This window comes from Mastacembelus armatus, chromosome 16 (assembly GCF_900324485.2).
Source record: "Mastacembelus armatus chromosome 16, fMasArm1.2, whole genome shotgun sequence".
Classification (NCBI taxonomy): domain Eukaryota; kingdom Metazoa; phylum Chordata; class Actinopteri; order Synbranchiformes; family Mastacembelidae; genus Mastacembelus; species Mastacembelus armatus.
In genome coordinates this window covers 6361283-6386298 of record NC_046648.1, presented here as the reverse complement: position 1 = coordinate 6386298, position 25016 = coordinate 6361283, and the positions used below count along the sequence as shown (strand labels likewise).

Sequence of the window (25016 nt, the reverse complement as noted above, 5' to 3'; positions counted from 1 at the left end):
AATGCAGCCCTTGCTGTTGCCAGCTCTCACTGTTGATCTGAAGTGAGTATAGACAGATGAAGACAGTGTGGATTGATCAACCAGACTGAAACCCTGCTGAACATCCGCACATGTCCTGCTTTGACTGACCTGAGCAACTGCATTTGCTGTTAAGGAAAGAGAGAGAGCGAGTGAGAGGGAAAAACAGAAAGAGATAGCAAAACAACTGTGACACACAAGTACAAAATGTTACTTGACAACACAGAAAAATACTTTGTGTAATGCACAAATAGCTTCAATATCATATCCCATTTCTATTAGAGGAGGTGCCTGCCTTAATTTCAGAGTACTTTTAATACTGTCACTGGTGAGTCTTACTGACAATGGAGAGACCCTGAGTCTATAGCTCTTGAAATTGAAAAGGCCCACTACATCAGATGCAGTTGCAAACGAGGTGAGACTGTGTCTTATTATTGTTTCAGACCAAAAGACAGCATCTAAAGTGAAGACAAAAACAGCCGAAAGGCCTAAGTTTTCTTTGCTCTAATGAAGTCCCTTAACTTACTTGTAACTGTGTGATAATTGGCAGTTAAGTGATTACTGTTGCAAAAACCACCATGTTCTAAGATATCCAAAAGGCAGAATAGAACAGAGGGCGACTAAACGCGAGAGAAGACGTAAGTGTTTCCAGGCTGTAAGCTGCTGGTAAATGGAAAGAAAGGGAAACTAGACAGTTAATCAAACATGAATTAATAATTAGAAAAACTTGCAATACTCAACATGAATTAATGCACAGTTATTCTGTGTGTGTACTAATAAATTACATGCATTATTAATTTGAATGCATAATTTTCCAACATAAAATATGTTGATTTGTGGGAGAATAAGTTCCCCCACAAATCAAACCAGTCATACAGCCTAATCCAAGTAAAGCCAACCAAAACAGTGTAAACACCAGCACCACACTGTCCCTCCTTCACAGGACTTATCCACACATGATAATGAATATACATTAAGAGGCAGAATTGAGTAAAGAGGCAAAAAGCAGCACCATCTGACTCATTTGGGTGCTGTTAACAGTGAAGAACGTTTTTAGTTAGTGGAAAATGTATTTCAGAATTTTCCAACATAGAACAACAAAATGTGAGGGAATAGAACAGAAAATCACAGAAATAGCTGACACTTATTTACTATTACTGGTGAGAGACCAGGGCAGCAGATTGCAGCTGTGTGATTCAATATCTAGGAATAGTTAAGTTCTTTTTAACACGGCTACTAAGCACCACAGGGGTTTGGAGGTGGATAAACAACTCCTGCCCTTCTTACCAATATTTCACTTACAGTTCTGCTATAACTGTTCTGCAGAACCACAACAAAAACGATTAGCAATACAATGCAACAGCAGCAACTGTATGCATTTATTTCCTAGAAATCGCTGACAGCAACTCTATTATGACTGAAGCAGATATCCACATACTGTTTGTAATCTTAAGCAAGAACTGGCCAATTACCTACATGCAACTGCCATTTCTGGTGGATTACTTGCTAATATGAACACCCTATTGTAGTTAATTAAAAAAAACATTATCGTCATCACAATCAAAGGTAAATCAGTTTTCACCTTAAGACATGTGGCACTCCAAAACTGTGTGGCTTTACTGTAATCATGCATAAGGGTAAGTAAATAACTCCAGATGTGACAGACAATCTATGGCATTTAAACATCCACAGAGTTAAAAAAAAAAAAAAAAAAAACAAATCATCTGTGCTGAAAAAATTCAGGACACCTCCAGTTTTGACAGTACCCACCAGTTTGGCACAAATCCAACCTTTAGCTGGGACATTGTTATCCACTCGAGACCACAGCAGGTCACTCATGCTCTTACGGTTAAAATGTCAGGTAGTAAAAGTTCCCATATTCCCCCAGTGTTTTCATTACACTTTGTAAAGGCAATCTACAACATGTCAGCAACCTCCATAATAAAGCTTCCAGCTCCAGTAAGCGTTTGTATATTGTCAGCTCTACCCACCCCATCTCTCAGCTGTCCGACTGCCATGAGGTGTTTGTATTGGCGTTGTAGGACATCGCCCTGAATTTTCTAGTTGCTACTCATGTCAAATATGAACGTTTTTAACCAAACTGATGGTAAAAAAGCGGAAACTGCGCACAGCACCAGAAAAGTCATTCACCCAATATTCAGTAAACGTTGTGGCATACAGGTCACATCTAAAATTTAATCGCTAAATCAGAGTGCTTCAAGAACTACCCACATGATGACTTTAAACACAACACATTTCATCCCCTCCAGTGGAGTGGATTGGTGGCCAGTAATAATGCTGTTGCTGTACTGAGCATATTGCATATTGCAAATGCAGATGTTCTCTACACTGGCCAGAGTCAGAACAATTGTAAGAGAAATACAAATACATGTACTCATGACAGAGCACGCATACTCTGCTGAATCTGTCCACATAAACTATGGTTAAAAACAGTTACATGCTCAGACTCTTGTTATGATCATGATTTCCACCACTTCTCTGCTGCACTTACCTTATCATTAACCTCATGCTCGCGGAGATGCTTCTGCAGCTGGCTCTCCGTGGTAAAGATCTGACAGCATATTGTGCACTTCTTGTCCTTGAGCTCTCCATCACTGAAACTTTCCACCTTAGATTCATTGGGATCTGCATCTAAGGATGAAGTACAAGAGGGAACATTTCAAAATCTTAATTCAAGGGTCTAGTCTAAAATCAATCAGTATCTTTGAACTGCATCACAAGACAATCCTCACCTCACTCCAAAATATCAAAGTACAGGTAGATGATAAGGTAGCATGTTAAGTACATGTGTAATATGAATGCACTATATGAATTCAGTGTTTCTCAGATGGTTAATTATGGCAGATTCATAAAAGACAATGGATTGGTTTCATTAGAAATTAAACCTAATGAAATACAATAATGAATGTACTGACAAATGTAATTATTTCATTAGTATTATTTAAAAATGACAATAGTTTTAAAGCCTGCTAATATTATTAATGTGCCCAATGTGTTTTAAATTTGCCTGTATTTTTAGGTCAAATGTTTATTTTATTCCTCTTAGGACTTAGAAAATGTAACTTTAAGATGCCCACTAACAGAGCCATATTTTACTAAATTAAACATTTGAATTCAGTTTTAGTTAGCTAAGAATTAGTTGTGTTCAAATGCATTTACAGTATTGTGTAGCGTTAGAGAAGAATAATTTAATTATGTCCCATCTTTGTGGATTTGGTGTTTTTGCTACGACTCGTATTCAACAGTTTGGTTTCACACGTCCACTTTCGCTCACAGCCACTAGCGTTGCTTTTGCTTGGTCGAGTTGTCGGAAATGCTACATTTCTTTACAATGTGAGGCTCTGATAAACAACTGTCAACCTGATTTCATACATCGGCGGAATCAGGTGGTAACGTTAGTATTAATGTAGTTACCACTTATCGTTAAGTTGTCGCACTGTCATTATAACTTGATGACAAATCGCGTTATTTTACAGATAACACAACACATACATCGCCATTTAGATCATTTCAGTTTAATAAACGTGAAAACTTGCTCCGTCTAACGTTATAATGATCCATGACAGCTGTGCAGCCTCGACCAAAATAACAATGGCTAACGTTGTAGCGTGTTAGCCTCGAAGCTAACTGTAGCGAAGCGAGCTAGTTAGCAACAGCGCGCTAACGGCCAGTTGTTTATAATCAAATATTTGGTGTAACAAACGGACATTAACGGCCGATATTCGACACCGCGGTTCGGTTCTTCCTCTCGCGGACACCAATTTAGACTGGAAGCCAATAAGAACAGCCACCGAGATGTTATTAATATCATTCCGCCTCAATCACTCCTTCGCCGCACAAAGCAAAGCCCACCCGCAGTACTATATCCGGGGACTATATACACTACATTGAAGTGTTATTATATAAGCTAAACATATGTTTGTCCAAATCATACCACAATATTTGGGTAGCCCATAGTCTGTATTTTTTATTCGTTGCATTTTGGAACTTGTTACCTGTTTCGTCGCTGCTTTTAACTCTCAGTTTGCGAGGCCGGCCCCGCGGCATAGTTCCAGTACTCAGGGCGGGTGTGCTGTGAACGATTTGCTTTTCAAAATGGCGACTCGGTCATTTGTAGACAGCGCCGTACCCATGAAGACACACATCTGCACGGAGTAGGGAGACATCTAGCGTTTGTTCCATTGTAAATCCATCTACATGTTCAAACAAAGTGAACAACCGGGCGACTTTATTGGGTTTGATATCTATCTATCTATCTATCTATCTATCTATCTATCTATCTATCTATCTATCAGGGTGGCCCCCCTGGTTCTCAACACTGAGATTTTCACAAATAAATCCCTTCACACAAGTGCCCACATGCTCCATTGGACATTTCCCAGTGTTCCTGAGTGTAGGAACAGATAGATAGATAGCAAGGGTTGAAAGAAGAGCTACAAAAGATGTGGAAGGTGAAGGTAACAGATCTCTGTCCAGAAGACAGTAAGATCTTAAATAACTGTTCCAAACATAGTGTAAATCCCAACAAGCTTATCATTAAAAGTTATAGTAGTAGTATAGGAGAGAAAACAACAGCATACATGAAACTCAATATTGATTTCCAGTGACACATAAAGCATCCATGGAGACGTTACTTGAATAGCAGCAGTACAGTACAAAACAAAAATACCATAAATAATAGGTGACTATAAACTCGCCAATGAGTTTAAGCTTCTCAGATATAAAAATGCCATTAAATGTGATATCTTTGTTTTATACTCTGTGCCATAGACTAGATCTTGTTAATTTTTCAAGAGGGTATGAGGCACACCGTAAAACAACTTTACTGTCCATTAATGCCAGCAGAGGGAGGCAATGAGTTATGAATGTCTTTGGTCATTTATGGGCCTATAATCCCAGAGATGCCAACAAGCTGGCTGCGCTGATGAAATGGGACAGGTCCTGTTTGGGATTCAGAGCTCAACAGATCTCCTCTGGATCTGAATGGGGACATGACTTCCTGCAAGTCAGTATATTTATTTGGTAAATATCCACTCACCACTTAAATCTTGCATTTAAAAATTACAGATGCAGGTTTCAAGCTGTACAGGCAGTGCATACATCCAATATCCACACAGGATCACTTAGGTCATGTCTCATTTTACACGATTGGCCTTGGCTGTTTGTAATCTTGTGATAACATCTGTGTCATACCATCCATTGTGGGTATTTATTTGTGTCAATTGATTCTATTACAGTGTCCTAAAACAACTACACTTATTGAGGCACACACACCTATGGAATGTCATGAGTTGTGTTACTGTTCATGTTAGCTGTAAAAGCTGTAAAAATAAATAAATAAAAGATCTGTTATCAGTTTTCATCAGTTTACATTATGCTACAGTTTAAACTGCTTGTATGCTTGCTTGGCAAGCAGATGGTTCCATTTCAGAAAACAGTGTCTAAAATCATATTCTACAAGCCAAACATAGCAAATATGCCTTACTGTTGCTGCATGTAATGTTAACAGTAATGAGAACCACAGACAGATTAGAGGCAGTTTCTGTCCTGTTTTTCCAAACCAACTTCCAAAACTAGACAGAACTAGAAGGAACTGAACATAGGAATAAAGTTGCACAAGAACTACACTTTTTTTCATCCAAAAATGTTTATACTTAATATATATCATGCCCATAAATAGGTACCCATTTGTAAAGGCAGGGTATAAATCAGACAATATATGAAGCTGATTGCCTCAGCAACATGAGATAAGCCTAAAGGTGAAAAGCCATGACTCTTTGTAGTGTCTTTGTTTTTTTTGTTTTTTTTTAATTGGCACAGTCAGCTCCTTGACTTTTAATGAATAAATCAAGTGCATGTTCATTGTAAGAACATCTGTTCTTGCCAGGCCGCCAGTGTCCCCTCACAGCTGCACAGGCCACTGATCTCACCACTGAAAACAAAAGACTGGACATCACTCTGACCTTGTGGGATTGTCCACGCCCCTCTTTTCTCCCTAGCCATCCTTTTTTTATTTTGCACTGTGGTCTGCTCTAACCGCAGTCAAGAGGGGAGTGATCAATCATTAACTTGTCAAGGGCTCTGGGAGTGAGATTGTCAGGAAGCCCACCTCTCTGGAAGACATGCTAAATTCATGTTTTGCAAAACATTCTGTGTGTGGAAAGAGAGTGAGGGAAGCTGCTGTTGTTTAGTCCCATATCCAGCTTTTGTCATTCATGCTAATAAGCCTCACCAACACTGGCATCAATGATACTGGCTGTGCGTTTCCACAGACTAGGCTAGACATGAGTCAGACTTGGAAATGCAGTGCTTCTTTGCAGCACTTTGGAGATAAGGTATCTACTGAAAAACTGGTGCTATTAAATATTTATTGCTTGATTTCTTAGCAATCAAACTCTTCAATTGCAATACAATGACATCAGACTATTTGCAGCCAAATAGAAATATCTGCTGAGTGAAGGGTGTCCTTGTTGATTTTGGTTTGTATGTTTCCCTTTTCAAACCAGCACATTGTTGTCTGCAGATTCACGACTACCTCACACAGAGGCAGACAAAGACCCAAAGTCACACTCCCATCTCAAACAAAGGGGAAATTCAGACCTAATATTCTTCATATGAAGCACGAGGCCTGGCTGTAAATTTCTCAATGGCAAAATAAGGGGGTGGGGGAGACGGGTGACAGGTCTTAGAATGACCCTTGGAATGACCTTGTTCAGTAAAATTTTACATCCTGCCAGTGTTTCTTCTCCCAGGTGTGCCAGTCTCCCCCTGCACTGTCAGAGACCACTGTCCCAATCCATGAAACGAATCATTCTTCGGCATTATGGAAACAGCATCTGACAGCCATGGTTGCCATGGCCATCCTCCTCTGTGGCCATGCTTAACGGGGTACTAGGTGAGGTAAGGCCAGACTCAGCAACACTCTCTGGACTGCTGGCTCTGTGCTTTAGCAGAGGAGCTTTTGGACACTTCTGTATGTGAAGAGCACATTCCTAACATACTATCAAACATATATGAAAAAAAAATAGAGTAAATTATTAATAAGATTTTAGCACAGTTAAGATGTAACATAGTTACTGTTAATGACTGAAACACTAGAATTAATAATAATTACAATGAGATGCTGCTATTAACATGCAGCTTGTTCAAAGTAACACCAGTAGAGCATAGAGGGTCAGAGAAGTCAGTAAGCAGTAACTATGGTATGCTAATATAGTAGCATGTAAATTGTAAGCAGTAAAAAAGGTTAACGTGATGTGTGCATTATGCAAACATTTTTAACATTAGTGTGCAGATGTGTCTTTTGTAATAACTACTTTCTGCTGTTGGATGTGTCAGAGTTAGTGTGATAACTATTAGATTGTATTTCACCCTCCTATTGTTCCACATTGGTTTGTCTGCCTACCTTTGTCTTTTGCCTTGTGCATATCTCTGTCAGCATACTGTGCAGAGGGATGTGAAGATAAGGGAGTTGCTTCTGCATATCTACCATTTAGTCTCCCACTGGGTGTTAGAGGGAAAGGAGGTGAGCAAGGGCAAGGAGTGGGAGTATGTATGTGTGTGTGTGTATTGGGAAGGGGGGATTACACAAACAAAACTGCATAGCCGATCAAACTGGTCTGTGCATTAGCACTAACTAAATCTGAGCTGCTCTAAAATAAAGCCCAATTCACAGTCAGCTGTGCTTGAGAGATGAAAAAGCATTGCAGGAGTGTTTTGTAATCAATAATGCATGGCTGTCCATCTTCGGAAAAGAGAGAGCCCCTCCAAACACACCAGAGGCATCACAGACACTTTTCATTTCATGCTGAAGGTCAGCAGAGCAGCCTGGACATCCCTGCAGCACATAACACAAGGAAGTAAACACAAACAGAAAAGCATTAGTACATTTGTGCCTTTCATTCATTGATTTATGTTTATGTACTGTCATCAAAGGATATTTTTAATAGATGAGAGCTTTTTGATTAAGTGATTGTAACATAATCAGGGTTATTCCAAGCTAGTCATGTTATCTGATCACTAATCTAATCTTTTCCATAACAAGCATTAAATAAAAAGACAGGTAGCACTTTAGATTACTAAATTACTGTGTAAATTATTTGTACATATACAGAGACAACACCATTCATTGCTCACTACAGCTAATGTGTTCCACAGCGGAAACTAAAATGTAAAAATAAACATAAAAAATTTGAAACTATCCCTTTTATTATATATTAAAAAGTGTTTTACATTAGAATTTCCCAAATGGCTTTGTAAATGTATCATAATTTTTAAAAAAGATATTGACAAATCATTTTATGTAAATACTATTAGGCCAATGTTCCTGCCTTGTTACTGAGTAATAATACTACTGTATCTTATTTCATTTTGTCATTTAAAATATACTTCCAGTGTATTTATTTTATTTAATCATGTCCCTCTTAAACACAAATTTGTCCCCCTATAATTTACTGTTTATTGTGGTTACTTGGCCTTGATATAAACTAATCCTCACACTCCTCAACGTTTTTATCAACACCCATCTGTTCAGTCCAGATTACTGTTAAATATTAATCCCTCCCCATCCTTTCTGCATTATGACAGTATGCTCATCACTTGCACGGGAGCCATCGTCTGTATTGATTTCCCCCCGGCTCCTGCACATCTGGATGTTAAATTATTCTGACCACAGCATAGCCTCCTCTCCCCTCAACCATTATAAATACAAGCACACTTGCCACACAAACATTGCCTTTATACACACAGCAATACAGTGCATGCCCTCCTGTGTGCCTGAATGCAACGCACCTATAGACAAAAACATAAATAGGATCCCATCCCCCACAAGTCCCACAGATGCAGAGTACATAAAATGATTATTTGTATTTGCCTACATAGATAATGACAGGCACACAAACACATGTGTACACCTGACCACACACACGTGCATGCGCTCACCTTATCACACTGTAAAAGCCAGAGCGCTGAGCTAATGCTTATGCACTGAGGATCCACATAAGTATAATCAGCTCCCTACCACACAAAGCCATGGCCCCATGACAGCTCAGATCAATTAGACACCATTAAAGGCTGGTCTCAGAACAGCCATGGCGACTTCCTAATGTCTTCTTTTCCCTCTGCATGGTGCTAACAAAATCCATCTTCTCCCTCGCCCAAACCTAATTACAGGTAGAGATGCACTGTGTGAGATGAAAAGCTGGGAGACGCTTTGATGGATGGTGGGCTCCTGCAAAACAGAGCAAACAGGTAATTAACATGACAATGAGGATGAAACAAGGGGTCTCATACAAAGACACAAGGCTGGTGGTGGTTGTGGGAGCAGAGGTGGGCATGTGTGTATTATGTGAGTGTGTTTCAGTAGACAAAGACACCAAAGTGCAAGACTAAAGGGAAGTGAGCATGATAGCTAAAAACTTTGAGGTTTTAGGAAGTCCATTTTGATATGTGTGCTTTGGTGAAGTGGACTATGTAACAGTCTTGCACTGTCCTGCAGGGAAAGGCCAGAGGATGAATGGAGGTGTTGAAACCGTTTGCAGAGATAAATAACTTATTGTTTAACAAAGTATACCTCATTTATTTTTCACTACAGTCAGCTATATTTATAGGTGAATCATTAAGATGTAATAGCTGTATCAGTTGAAACTGCCAGGTGTGTATTGCATGAGAGTGCCGTCCCTCTTTAAATCATATTTCCGACTCTTATTTTCAGTTCCAGTTCCAGTTCCAAGCAAATTTCAAGGAGAAGGAGAATGTGTCTTGTTTTGAAAATATAAATAATTACCATTAGGTGCTTGAATGTCTCATTAAAGCAAAGATAACCCTAAAAAGCTGAAGTGAAAGCAACAGTGCACACTTCCTTACTTCATGCTGTGGCTCATAAGAATGCAAAAGACATCATTAACTCATTGGGTAGCCCCATAAAAAGTCTTACATTGCTTTACAAGTTGGTTCTTCTGTTGGCAGTGTGTTATGAAATCTGTATTATGCTGTTATTTGGCATGATTTAGATCCGTTTAGTATGAAGCAAATGAAGAGCTACAGTACCAGTACTGCAATGTTGACATAATGAAGAAATGGCCTTCTATCTATCAGAATTCTATCAAACTTTTACTAGACTAGAAACATTTAATATGATAATGAAGGAACAAATTCTTTTTAAAGGAAGAAAGCAAACCATAACTTCCTGTGAGAGCAGCAACTTTTAAGAGTTCTGACAGTGAAGGCTTGAACTCACAGATCACTTGGTGAAACACATACAATAGTAGACATGATGGACTACCCATGACTAAAGGGTTACTTGTTTTTTAGAAGGTTTTACTTAGCAGCATATTGTGTGTGATACAAGAACAGACACCAAAATCATCTCTTGTGTCTGTAATAACTATCTACTCTGTAGGCAGACACTCACACATCCAGACAATGTTGACAGCTAGCATTGTTCTAAAAGTGAAAAGTGAATGGTTGTATATTTTTAATCATAATCTGGCTTTGCCAACAGCCAGAGGTTGGAAATACATATCTTATCTTAGCTTACCTTATCTTATAAGTACTGCTGTACATACTAATCTTATCTACTTGTATCTACACCATATTTAACGTCTGGAAAATTCAGTCCTGCAACTCCCAAACAAAGGGGTCAAGCCCATCCAGGAGCCACAATAATAGCTATAAAACTTTTTTCAGACTGTTTTTCTGTTGGTAAAATATTAGATGTGCAGATGTTATGATCTGGATTTTGTTTTTTTACTGTAGACTTCAAAACTTATATAAAATATATATACATATATATTTTTTTTAGTAGCAATCCATTAAATATCTTCCCATTGGTCGGTCATGATCCAGACTTATATGGATAAAACAATACTGTAAGTATTCTCCCTCAATTTCCTTCCCCCGCATTTTTATAAATGAAATGATCTGTTAACATGCCAAAAAATACAATGTCTTATCTAGAGCTTACTCTGTAAAATTCTGTTGTAGCAACATAAATTTATGGCCACTGCCCATCAGCTTAGAATACACTCAAGAAAATGCCTCATGCTTGATGGCCCATCACATGATTGAAATACACAATAATTCCCACTCTATGGCAGAAATGTTCCTGTGGGATTAGTGTTATGGGACAAGACTCCTTTGTTTTGGATTTCAGTCTAACATTCTCTCTGCTCTCAAATCATTTCACAACTACAAAACTCTTTTCTGAGAAACACTGAATGTAATCAGCTAAATCACACTGACCTGCCTTAAACATATCCCATTATTCTCTTGGGAGCAAAGAAGGAAACAAGATAAGACTAATTTGCACTGTAAATTGCATTTTCATTACTGAGAATATTTCTGCTACATAGTCAGGCTCATAGCTATTACATGAGAATAATCATGCATCTAACGCCAAGCTATATGTCTAGTTAGTACAAAACGGCTGTGTACTGGAGAAAGGGGTATGAATGAGAGACTAGCAAACGCTTTCAAGAGGGACGCTCTAAAACTTCCAATGCACATTTGTCATGCTTTTAAGTGATTTACAAATGAGAGGCATGCAGGCTTTGTGAGGCACACAGAGAGAGAGGAGAGTTTTCAGTGAGGAGCTTTGTGTGTCCCTGCCTACCCACAGCATATAGATGGAGTTGGATACTGTGTTTGTGTGTCAGCAGTGGTCCTCAAACCAGGAGACACACCAGAGCAACATGAAGTATGGTGATGAAGGGGGGAAGGAAAATGGCAGCTCATTCCAATGATGAAGCTGTCTTTTCTAAGTGTTTAATTTATTACACAAAAACAGAATAAAACCAACAAGAATGATTTATTGTAAAAAAAAAAGAATCCAAACAAGCTTTGCTTTTGATATATCCTTAAATGTATGATTATTCCAAAAATGTGACAGTATGTTTATTCATTCATTTACTCTCCTGACACCCCACCCACTCATTCCCATTCACACATACACACTCTTCCACTCTGTCTCACACACAAACACACACTATCACCATACAATAATAATATACAGTATCTTAAGTAAACACACCAACTCCCAGTCAGTAACAATGTCTTACCGACTTTTGACTCTCTATAACTTCAGCTCAGTGTACAGGGGATGGCTTGTTGTACTGTTTTAGCCAGACAGCCCATGAACAAAGATGAGAGGGAAGAAAAAAAAAGACAGAGGAAGAGGGAGGAGGGACAATCTAAAAACCACCCATCCCCCCTATTGGTAAAAATAACGTATGCCATGATTTCCTTCCTCACTTTTATATATAAGTGCTTTTAATCTTTTACTTCCATATTTAAGTTTTCAAGATATTTCAAAACACTTTATTCTGATGTGTATATTCTTTCTTTTTTATTTTCTGTAACATTGATTAGAGATCGTTTTTGGCAACTTTGCGGCTTGAGGCAACAGGTTTCTTTGTATATAGGCAGCTTTGATATGCTAGAAAACCTTGATAAATGTGGTTTCACTGTTATCCTGTGCACACACACATACACACATTCAATATGTCCTCGATTCTTTTGGAATGAGGTCATAAATGAACACATTTCAGTGTCAGCTGTTTTGAACATGGCTTCTGTTTTGAAGCTATTGTTACTGGCTGGAGCTGTGTGTGTGTGTGTGTGTGTGTGTGTGTGTGTGTGTGTGAGAGAGAGTGAGTGATTCGGGCTAAACTTTACTGAACAGATTGGGGGTGGGTAGGGTGTTGTGATTTGGGATGGGATGGCGCTGGTGCTTTTGGGGGATGGATCGGGAGTATATTGGTTACACACACACACACACACACACACACACACAAACAGTCATCAGTACAGCAAAGTAAAACACAGATAGGGTTAATTACAAACTTGGGTTCATCACTAGGGGCAATACAAACAACAGCTGTCTGTGGCATAAGTAGGAAAGTCAAACACACAGTCGTGTACACAAACACACACGCACACACACTTCTTAGATATAATTAGCAAGATCAAGATAAGTAGAGGGCACCACAACACTTCAGTGTGTGTGTTTTTTTAAGTGCTGCAAAACAACTATTTGTAAATTTTCACAATTGCCAATAGTTGTGCAGCAACTTGTACATGTTAGTAGAAAATGTATATATATACAGACAATGTGCTGTCAGTTTTATGAAGTAGTCATATCCTTTAGTGAAAAAGACAATACAAAGAGGTGAAAGTCCTCCATTACAAGTGAAAATGTGGCTAGTAGCTAAACTAGCTATACTAGCTATACTTAAAATATCAAAGGTGAAAATGGCCCCTGTGACCATTAAATTAATCAAAGAGGCTTTTCAAAGGTGAAAGTGGATTTCTTTCTTTTTTTTGAGACTATGTTATCTGTTATGGCTATGGTTAATTTGGAAGTTTGCAGACACTGCCCTAGATCACACATGAAAAGCACTTGCAATAGATGTATCGCATGTAGTGAATGTGGTTAAAAGATACATGACTACATAGTTTACTAATTTTCAGATTTACCGATATCACTGTCCAAATATTCTTACCAGTCTGTATTCTCAGAAATACATTTTCATTTTTTCCCTGAGACACATAAGTTGTGAATCATTGAGTTTGTTTCACAACCTGATAGTTACTTAGTTAATTTTTGAGTCATTTGTTCATTTATTTCTTCTAATTCTGTGGCACCATTGTCCTGTGATGACTAATGGCTTTGTCAATGGTTAATAAAATTAAATTTATGCTTTATAGATCAGATCTATTGACAAGCTGAATTTGGTCTACCATTTTATTCATGGAAGTATAATGTATTGTATAAAGCATAACAGAGGCTCTCACATATTAACAAGCCGGGGTTTTAATAATCAAGTCTGAAGTTGAAATTTTTTAAAAAATTAAAAGAAGTATTTTTTTTCCAGAGGATCTGCATAAATAAGTCAAATGATCTAACCTATTTTTGGCAGTTTTCATAGTCTAGCAATAGAAACATTACTTTTTAGCAATGGTAACTCTTCTAAAAAACATTCAGAAATTATACAAGCAAATCACAAATCACACCTCACCTTAGTAACTATTCAATCAAGTTACATATCAATATATGTGTAATAATTAGTTGAGTTTGACATTACTGTCATTTAGTTAGATAGCAGACTTACATTTTAAACCTTATTTTATGTTGATAGTCCAAACTTTATTGGTCTCACTTTAACTACAATTATCTGTCTCAACAGTAGTAATAGCAGTAATACTAATTTTCAGTACTGACAAAAGAGGAAGTGTGTGTGTGTGGGGGTGGGTAGGATGGTGAGTGAGTGAAAGTATTAGAGAGAAGGGAGAGGTGGGTGGGTATGTAAGCAGGTTTTAGATATAGTGCTATTTCAGATTTTCTAAGTGTCTGCAATGCGGGTAATATGAGGCCTGAACTCTGCTGCTCCTCCAGCTGAAATCGTGTGTCATGCACCGTCAGTGGAGTTGGGGAGTCACCAAGATTGAGTCACATCAGTGTGTTTTCTAAGACTTTTTTTTTTTAGGTGCTTTTGAATGAAAAATACCTGGAAACCTCAAATATTCTGGCACATCTTCATTTACAACCCAACATAAGGTGCAGAAATGTTAGTGCATATATAAAACGTGTTTTTTTCCTTTGATTATCCAATGCAACGAAATTCTTTTAAAAGACTATATACAAATACAGGTATTCAAACTGGAGGTTACACAGGCTGTAAACATAACATTACTATACAGTATTAAATCAAGTATTGGAATCCAGTAGTGATGACAGGATATTAATATTCAATATATAAAGTACATTTCAGTACATTGTTTGCCAAAAGGTATGACTGCATTTTCCAAGCTATTGTTTTCTAATATCAGTGAGTCATGGAATATTTGCAATGGATATAATCACAACATAATCTTATAATCTTTTAAAATTTGTTTTCGATTATTATATTATTGTCTCTTTCAAATGGTGGTTTTCAACACTTAGAATATATTTTTGTGACCTCAGTCACCAGCAGTGTATTTCACAGAAAATAGGTTGCCTGCCAAAACAAAAAAAAAAAGTGGTTTAAGTGCCACTTTTAAAAAAATTGTTTTTAAGTATTGCATTTATAGTGGACGCCAACCCAAACACTGCCTATAAAAACTATAATAATTAATTGAATATTGACTGAAGCATAGTAGAAAAGCAAAGGGGATTGAAATGTATGCTTTGTAAAGCCTGGCAAGACTTATTAACTACCCAGCTGACTTCAGAGATTTTTTAAATAGGAACTAATTTCCCTTTATGTTATAAAATTATCATTTATATTTTTGTTAATTGCATCCTTTAAAAACATTTTTTAAAGAATGTTTTTTACAATTCCAAGCACTTTGGCATTTTCACATTTCACTAAAAGTTTGTGTAACTAAAATCTGTGAGTGAATGGAGTGAAATATTTAGATGCCTCATAATGGGATCTCACAGACACATTTCAACAGCAGTCCATTCATTGCTGGTTGTTAAATTGGAGTAATAGAGGCTCATGCCAGCCAATAATGCAAGTTAAGTCCTTGAGGGCAAGGAGCTGCAGAGATAGCCAAACAAAAGATAATCAATATCATATGGTGTGTTGCCTGGAGTCTAGACCAGCCTCTTGCCGACATACTCATCATATGCCTCTGAGCACTTGTCTGCCACCGGATTCAATGTCAGACACAATGTCAGACAGGCAACACATCCAGTGTAATGTGTTAATTACAACATCGTCACAGGACTGCACACCACGGTAATATGATAGCTTTCAATACAGGGTATTATTGTTAATGTTTGTTAATGCAATATGACTAATATTAAAACCTCCATTTAGCTAGATTAAAAATGAAGGGCTTACATTAACATGTCCCTGCAGTTACAGGCCTCCAAACACAATTTTTACTGAACTAAATGTAAACATTTTTAGAAATAGCTAAATCCCAACATCTTCTGTCGTTTTTGCAAAAATGATGGCAGTCCTGTTTTACCTAATGACAAGCAACACTATAAGAAGTCAGAAGAGGGATGTTTTTCTTTTTTTAAATATGTGCCAACTGATGTTATATGATATACATTAGTCCAAACATAGTGACAGCTTCAAACAGCAATGTATGACAATGTATTGAGTATGATATACCGTGGTGTAACAGACACTAGTATATACATAACTTTCATATACTTTAGGCACCTTTTCCTGCCACCCTACCACAAACACACTCACCCACATTCACACACGCAACAACACAATCAGCACCCTCTCCCTACTCTCTATATCTCTTTTAAACCTGAGCACAGACAGAGTTGCCTCTGTGTTTGTATTAAAGGGCTACAACAGAACAGGATACTTCCCTTTCTCTGTGACAAGTTACACCTGCTGTCATCAGTAAAATAAACTATGCATACATGTGTGGCAAGGCACAACAGCTCCCTGCCTGACTTCCTGTTTGCCTTGTATAAGTCAGACATGGGATCCTTATGTGAGTTCTGCAACACACTCACAAAATGACATAAGATTTGATGATGAAATCCCATGCTGTGATATTCTTGGGATAATCCCTGATGGCTGTTTTTGTCTTATTGTTTGCTCTTGTGGCACCTTGTACATGGCTGCCTTTGAATGAACCGGGGTGTGTGTGTGTGTGTACAGTGCACAAGAGGGGGGAGGTGGGGACAGCCGTTTTGCTGTAGGGAATATATAGCTATATATTGAGTGTGTTGTTTGCATCTATGCACTTTTGGCCACCCTGCAATCAGTTTCTGCACTTTCTTAGGGTGTGCCATGTCTTTCATGTGTTCATGCAGTGAATGTGTATTTGCACTTGTTTCTGCATCTGTAACTGTTTAGGGCTAATGTGTGTGTATGCGTGTGCTTATAGTGGTAATTCTGCTGAGAGGCAGGCAGACAGTTAGGGGAGGGTAAAGGAGGAGGAGGAAGAGGAGGAGGACTGAAGACAATGTCAGTGCTGCAGTATGATCCAGTATCCATCAGGCTGCCTCCTGCAGTCACCGCTGCTTAAAATGCGCTACCACAGACACACACACATGCACACACATACACACACAGGAAATGGCCTCAATCACTGTAGCGCACAGTCCACAGTTTCTCATTCCAGATGGGATTATGATGTTATTATTGCACAATTACGCCACATAACTATATTAGCAACAGAACACAACCTGGGACCTCTCAATCAGTCACCTTCCCTTTATACTGAGAAGACTTTTCAAATACCCCTCCCTCCCTGGCTTCCACACAGATACACACTGCACACACACCCTAAACTAACAACAGCAGGAATCAGCCATTTACCTTTTTATCTTTCTCCTCCCTGCTATTCTAACCACGATGTAACAGTGTTTGTGCTGGGATGCATTGCCATTTTTCTGCCTTTGACGTTATGTTGATCCAGTGACGCAACAAGATTTGTGTTACACTGGGAGCTTTTGGGGTTTTTTTCTTATGTTTTTTTTTTTTCTTTTTTTTTGCAGGTGGATGTTGCAGCCCAGCCGAGAACAACGCTGCTAAAACAGCAAAGAATGATCACTCATGTGGGTGGATCCAGCCTCATTTCCCCTCCCCACCCTATGGAATTTGATAAGATGAATATGGAAAGGAAAGGTGGTCAAAAGACAAGAAAAGGAATGGGGGGGGTTTAAAATGAGAGAGAGGTGAAAATTTTAAATAGGAGAGGCAGGGAGGAGTGTAACCAGGAAATAGATGAGATCCAAAAGCAGTTTCAGATCAAGTCAACAAGATAGAGAAAGAGAGAGCAAGTGAGTGAAAGTGGAAGGAGAAGCACTTCCTCCTGTAACAATGAAGAAGTCAAAGAACCCTGTCCTTCTGAATTAAAAATCACACATAGTCATCGTGAAAACCTTTTGCCTTATTGAAGCATCACCTTACGAAAAAGAAAGAAAACTGTGCCTCGGATGTCTATGAAAGCTGCCATTATTTCACACAAATAAAAATGTGAAGATTTATTATACCTACAAAGCACATTTGTCTTAAGCTTAATCATCATAAGTTCATAGGAAATGACCAAGGTGTGGAGGGGTCTAGAAACTGTGTTATTTGCCTTATTCAAAAGAGGTAATATGATATTCCATAAATATTTTAAGTTGTATGGCAAGATGTGGGCTTACTCCTGCTGCTCTGAGATATTGTATGTACTTATGGGCTGGTTAGGCAACAAAGCACACCACCACCTCCCTCCCCCACCACTCCCTGAGGTATCTCCTTGAGGGTTCTCCTTGCACTCCTTTGCCAGCTGACAATTAGCATGCAATCTCTAATGCACCACAAGCTAATTGAGCACAAGGGGGCTGAAGGTGTCAGTCACTGTGAGAAGGCTTGTAATGGCAATGTTTCCTAGTACTGAGCACTGCTGTAAAGAGAAGACAGTATATACTTTAGTGAATCAATTGACAAAAGTGGGTCACAACATATGCAAAAGTAACAGTACCCCCTCCTCCAACCTACCAAAAGCAAATATTTAGCACATGGTGAATAGACATTATAAGGGGCTAATGAGGAACAAATATGCATAATGAAATGCCTCTTGGTTTTGACTTACATTTGGTACCTTTGGTACTGGTGCCTGTCTTTCACCCAAAGAGAGCTGGGATAGGCTAAAGCAGATCCCTGTGACCCTAAAGACAAATAAGCGCACAATGCACATGCTTGTGTTAGATACCATGACCAGCTATTATAAGAGCTGCCCGGAGAGTGAGTTTGTGTCTGCCATGCATGCACAAGCAACTATGAATGCAATACTGTACAAAATGCCTGCACTGTTGTCTTCATGCACCTCTAGTACATTAATTAGCAGAGGATTTTCAAATCCCTCTTTTGGAAGGTGAAGGTTCGCTATTTTAAAATACTGAGAGGGTGACCTGAAGCATGAAGGGCATTGGATGTAAAACAGAGAGGCTTCTCTGCTGACTGACTGAGAGAGAAAAAGGCAGAGAGACACAGGGGGAAGTGAGGAAGAGGACACCTTGGTGTGTGTTTGACCTGACATTCCCTCAGACTTGGAAAGCAGGAATGGAGAGGAGGAGAGGGAGGCTGTTTTAGAGACAGCTCTCTTATAACAGGAAGTATCTGAACAGTGACTCACACACACTACACGGAGAGAGAGAGGATAGGGAGGCTCTGTTCATTGTGTTGTAACTATATATTGCAATGTATGTGTGTCGTTATATCCATGTGTGCAAGCAGAAAAGTGTATCCAGTCATGTAATAATGAATGTTACTAATAATGGTGTATGTGCATTCAATGAGTATAGTTTAGGAGACATGTTGTGTGTTATACATGTAGATCTTGCTGTGAATGTGTATGTGTGTGTGCAAGGGGGTCCCTACACATGCAGTTATGTGTTGGTGTGGTTGGTGTGGGTATGTATCGTCTGTGAGTAGATTCCATTTCAAGAATGCAGCACTGCATTTTAGTAGATGTGTGTGTGTGTGTTGGGGGGGGGGGGTGTATGCAAAACTTACTAAATAGTCTTTATATCTCTTGTACCTTGTCGGCATACATGTATTTGGATTTCAGTATATATTTTATTTGATTGAAGGAGTGTTGCATTTCAGCACTCAGACGAGCGTCATCCAGTATATGTGTGCTAAATGCCCAGGTAGCCCCCGCACAGCTCTGGGGTTGTGTGTACAAAGCAAGCACTGTGCCTGCTGTTACAATTCAAGGGCTTGTCACTGATAAGATGTCTGTGTGTCTTAAGCCACTGGTACATCAGCAGTCAGCAACATGGCTCCCTCTCACTGCACACATGCTGAGCAAACAACCCTGACCTCTGCACAACACCCACAACAGTGTAGCGTTATTACACACAATTTCAACATACAATAAACTGAGGCACATTTTAACAACAGTAGTAACTCTGTAATGTGTGATTCTCTTTGGAAGCCTGGAAGCATACATATATCGTATATCTCAAAAAGTACAGATCACCATTCACTCTACATCCACTGGGTAATTTGTTTCATAAGACCTGAATATCTGTCAACATGTTTCCACACCACTGGGTTATCACATTCATTTTCCAAACCTTCCTAGACTTTCCAGTCTTACAAGAGAAGCAGTGATCACTTCTCAGTTTAACCTTTTCTTGAGTGTGTCAAAAGTGACCAAATACATTCACATATTTCAGTATGTCTGGGTTTATGTTTGAAAAGTGAAGCAAGGGTGATTTAATATTAGAGCTAGAACTCGGAGTGAGATTTGTGTAGTAATGGCTTTATATTTATTGCAGTGATGAATAGATTGGCCTCAGCTTGTTGCTGTGTCATTCTGTTGAACAGGATCAAAAGCCTGCTTGACTGAAAACAAAGCACTTAGGTTGAAGTCATGACTGTACATTAAAGTGACATTAAAGTGACAAAACATAAAGTGAATAACACTGATATAGTAACTATCAGCTTAAAACCTATCAGACAAAACTGGAAATTCTTCCAGTAAAAGCAAGAAAAACATTGTAGACAACGTTTGAATGAAGTTCCATTTGTTTTTCACCATCAGGTTTCGCCATCACAGAGTGAGAATATATGCTGGTAGAAAAAAGTAATAGTGTACGCAATGTACAGTGTAAGAGGAAGTGCGTTTTCCCAGCCTTAACCAGTGAATCAAGTTATTCGACTTTATTCGGCCATACTATATAGGAATATTGCCATGAGAGTATAATAAGGGTTGACTCTATTTCCTCAATAAATTATTATTCTCTAACAAAATGATGTCTGGATGACGGAGGACTCTTCAGCTATCAATATAATGACCCTCGACTGGCAGAGAGTGAAACAAATCACCAGCTGTGATTGTGAATTGGTGCTCTGAAACCGCATCGTTTAAAACCTCAACACTGGTCTGAATCAGTCTAGAAGATGGACCGTGTCGGTGTGTCTAGGCCACTTTTTAAGTCCTTGGCAGTATCAACAACTTTTCGCTGATGAGACAATAGCAGATAGTACCATTTAATACGGGAGACTTTATTCAGCCGCGGAAAAGGGGAGTCAGGAAACGGCCCCAAGACGCACGAAGGCTCCAAACTTCGGTCCTATGGTGACTGTCACTGCTGGTGTTAACTTGCGTGATTTGCTTTTATTTCTTTAATTTGTAAAGCAAACATACGAGGGGAGCGCGGATAATCACAGACAGGAGTCCCTGCCCACCCCCACGGGACAGAATGGACTCGACCTACTCAATCATGCACTTCAGCGTATACTGCAAAGAGCATGCTTTCACCTTTAGGATTGTCTGTGCTTCTTCAGCCCGCACTGGCATATTCTTCTGGATAAAACAGGTACGCAGATCTCTTATTTCCTTTCTGGTCTATACACACACACACACACACAGTGTACCAGACCACCCCGTGTGTTTTCACTGGGCTGTGAATAAAAGGCGATTGGCTGATTTTGATTTATAAGTAGGTTACATGCACACAAGGCTGGACTGGTTGATTTAAAGAAAAGTATGAGCTCCTCTCGTCGATCATCCTCTGGCAACAAAACCAGAAGTGTCTATGTAAAAATCATTTGTTTTAAATTTTACTTTTCATAGACACTGTATAACTCACATCAGCTTGTGACTCATCATCACATTAATGCCGGGCTTTAAAAGCCTGTCAAAGTCACTTATTAAAAACAAACAAAACAAAACAAACAAACAAACAAAACAGGAATCATTGTAAGCGTGGCCGGTCTCACCGACATCCTAAAGCAAACTTTCCAACCAGCTCACCATGGCCTACACACTCATCTCTGCCTTCAGTAATCATTTTTGGGCAACTCTCTCCCGGCAGCATCAAACAGGCTGATCTACGGATTTACAAAGCTGTGAGTGCGATGAAAAGACAATCACAGGGCAGAAAATATCCCGGAGGAGGAGGAAGACTTTTCTCTTCCTCTTCTTTTTTAAAGGTTGTTTTATTCACACGGAGTCGGACGCTCAGGGTGGAGGTGGACGTTAGGGAGGGGTAAGAGCTGGTGTTGGGGGGCGGGGGGTGGGGGGGCTATATATCCATATTAGGAAGTCGTGTCCTACATAATAGACATGACACAACTGCCACTGAGCAAGGCACAGGTGCCAGCAACCGGAACCGTGGGTCTGTCTTTCTTGTCAATGATATGAGGATCTGAAACCGCTGGAAGCTCTGTGCTGTGTCGCGGTTCTGCTTCTTTCAGTGTGTGTGTCAGCTCATCTACATACGGAGTGTAAACGTGTGAGTGTGTGTTTTCTGTGCGTGTGGGGGGGTGTGGGGGTGGGTGGCGAGTGAGGAGTAAAGGGGGGGGGGGGGGTCATCTGTGTCATTTCTGTGTACATGTGTGATGATGATGCAGCTAAAGGATGTATAGTATGTGTGTGTGTGTGTGGGGGGGGTCAGTGCAGGACAATCCGAATAAATTAGGTTTTCTGGTTTAACTCCATTCTTTATACGACTCTCCCTGTGTGCGTGTGTGTGTGTGTGTGTGTGTGCGTATGTGTGTAAGTATGCAACAGCCCTATATGCCACCTGACAACAGTCTGGCACGGAACCGATTGCGCATGCATGGTGGCGGGGCTGCTGGTGAGCTGGGGACAATAGTTCAGTCTCGCCTCGTCTCTTCTCTGGACACTTTAGACGAATCATACACACACACACACACACACACACACACACACACACTGGCCCTCCTTATCGGAGGCGATGGACACATAAATGAAAACAGCGTAGAGTGAAATGTGCGATCTGTGTGTGCAGTGGGGGTTGGTGACAGCGGCTGCACCGCGGGGCCAAACTTTTTCTGCCTCTCCTTTTATCGTCCTCGATCTTGTCCTCGGTGTTTCAAACACACCAGGGCTTCTTTCCATCCATGGCGCGTTCAGGTGCTCCCGTGAGCGCCGACATTTTCATGCTGATCAAAACTGATCACAGACACTGGGACAATTTAGAAAAGGGAAAGATACTTGATCGTGTCATGGGCTGCGATCACATGTGTTTACCACAAGACCATCTACAAATTTACCTATAAAGGAATGAATTCTTTGAAATTGAGTGGCCCCAGGTCATATTAAAAAACTCAGACTTCACTTTGTATATTTACCTTCACATTTAACCGTCTATATAATTTATAGTTTACATTAGGAGCTACCAGTTTGATTGATTCATTATTAACATGGTGATCATGTTCACTATTACACAGTTCATCATTTAGTCATTAAAATGTCAGGACATCGGTAAAATGTCCCAAACTCCAAAGTGACAGGTTCCTACGTTTGCCATTATAAATTGAAGTGTCAAATTTTCCCATACCACCTGAAGGCAGCAGCTGTAAAACGACAAGAGACGAGGCAGAGAGAGAGAGAGAGAGAGAGAGAGAGGAACCTGTACTGTTCCTCAACACAAGGGGAAAGGAATTCGCCAGATAATGGTCATTGTACATGATTTTATCAAAGTTGAGCTGTTGTCAGCCGCTGCACCGGACGGCGCTGTGCGTCTCCTCTGTCTCTCTGCTGGATCTGGACTCTTTACATTTGCTTTTGAAGAGCTGCACCGGTCCTTGTTTGTGTGTGTGTGAGTGAGTGTTTGAGCTCAGCGGCGTTTTAACTGGTAAGGAAGTGACTGTATATAATTATTATTGTTTGTTATTTTGAGGGTGTGTTCGTTGAGGCTGCTGCTACTGCAACCTATATCTCTGACCCACTCTTTGGCTTTAACCCAGTCATTTCCTTTAAGCGTGTAGACAGAGAGAGGCGGCTGATTAAGAAACGGGCAGCAAAAGTAGCTGCATGTGCTACAGCGGAGATAAGGCTCATTTTGAGGAATGCTTGACTGGTAAGAGACTGGACTTAAATTCAGTTCATAAAGGAATTTGATAGTTTTATTAATTACTGTCTTATACAGTAAAATAAGCCAACTTTAAACTTCTGTCGAGCAACAATACCAACAATAGCAAAAGTGATAAGATGAAGAAATACATAAAGGTATTGATAAGCTACTAGGGCAGGCTTGTCAGGAGTGAGAGTTATGTAAAAGCATAGTTTGCAGTAAAAAAAAAAAAAAAAGACGTGCATGCATGTGTGTGCATGCTCGTGCATGTGTGTCAGAACCTGCTCATTGCCATGTTTGTAATTTGAGAAAGCGATACAGAAATACTTAGATGATGTGTTATCTGGTGTTGGTATTCTGGCTTGTAATAGTCACCCCCACAGGGCTGATTTCATATTGGAGGTGTTTTCATACACACACAGATTACCGTATTACTGTGTGTAGTACAGTGAGTTTTACTCTGTGGTGTTTTTCAACCCATGTACAGTTCTCTAGTAATATTTCGGTGCCCTGTGTTCTGTGTGGCATTCCTTCAGCAACAACCTCACTGTGTGCGCAGGATCTTCAACTGCTTTTCTGTTTTCTCTACTTGACATTTTTCCCCCATCTACTTTGATATCGACTTTCTGTGGTGTACTGTTTTCCTCTGCACTTGTTGAGAGAAACAGCATTTTCTTCTGTGTAAGGTCACACAAACTCACACATCGAGATAGATCGAGATAGATCGAGAGAGAGAGAGAGAGAGAGAGAGAGAGAGAGAGAGAGAGGAGGGAGGAGAGACAGTGTTGTTTTGCAGACAGGATTACATTGTCTCCCCCATGTCAGATTTCAGACATTATGTTAAACATTTCTTCTAAAGCCTGCAGCTCTCACACTGTAGTTATACAGGTTAAGTGAATACAACACCCTACCATCCGGCACAATAACAATAAATGATCTAACTTCCCTAAACTGACTGTTAGAAAATAAATAGTCCTTAAGGACGTGACTCGCTCACCAGCCCATGAATAGAACCAGTGATAGATTTTTAAATAAACACATTTGTTTAGTAAAGCATTATTGAAAGTGTAGCTAAATGATTGTGGGAATGTTCAATTGACTTGTGTGTAGTGGCAGTGCAGGCACATAGTAGTTCATGAAGGAAAGCCACAAACAGGCTTAGCTCTACCTGAAGATTTCAGTATGGGAGTAT

General features: G+C 39.5%; 2 protein-coding genes across 11 annotated transcripts in view; one reads left to right on the top strand and one right to left on the bottom strand.

Moving 5' to 3' along the window:
* The window catches only part of znf236 (zinc finger protein 236), a 41860-nt gene extending 37739 nt beyond the window's left edge, over positions 1-4121 (bottom strand). Inside the window, exons 1-3 of one of the 5 annotated variants that reach the window (XM_026293298.2) lie at positions 2772-3839; positions 2531-2670; positions 31-146 (exon numbers count right to left, since the gene is read on the bottom strand). Coding sequence is in view for 2 of the 5 variants with exons in the window: in XM_026293295.1 (XP_026149080.1) it covers positions 2531-2670; positions 4035-4086 (192 nt within the window). In the remaining 3 variants the exon portion in view is untranslated. Of the gene's footprint in view, positions 1-30; positions 147-2530; positions 2671-2771; positions 3840-4034 lie in introns of those variants that run through there. The other 4 variants (XM_026293297.2, XM_026293299.1, XM_026293295.1 and 1 more) reach the window with 4 other exon arrangements.
* A 17136-nt stretch (positions 4122-21257) lies between these two features.
* LOC113122054 (zinc finger protein 516) overlaps positions 21258-25016 on the top strand; it is a 43444-nt gene continuing 39685 nt past the window's right edge. For 4 of the 6 annotated variants that reach the window (XM_026292976.1, XM_026292979.1, XM_026292980.1 and 1 more), the window contains exon 1: positions 21258-21319. The gene's annotated coding sequence lies outside the window, so the exon portion shown is untranslated. Of the gene's footprint in view, positions 21320-23375; positions 23606-23689; positions 23831-25016 lie in introns of those variants that run through there. The other 2 variants (XM_026292977.1, XM_026292978.1) reach the window with 2 other exon arrangements.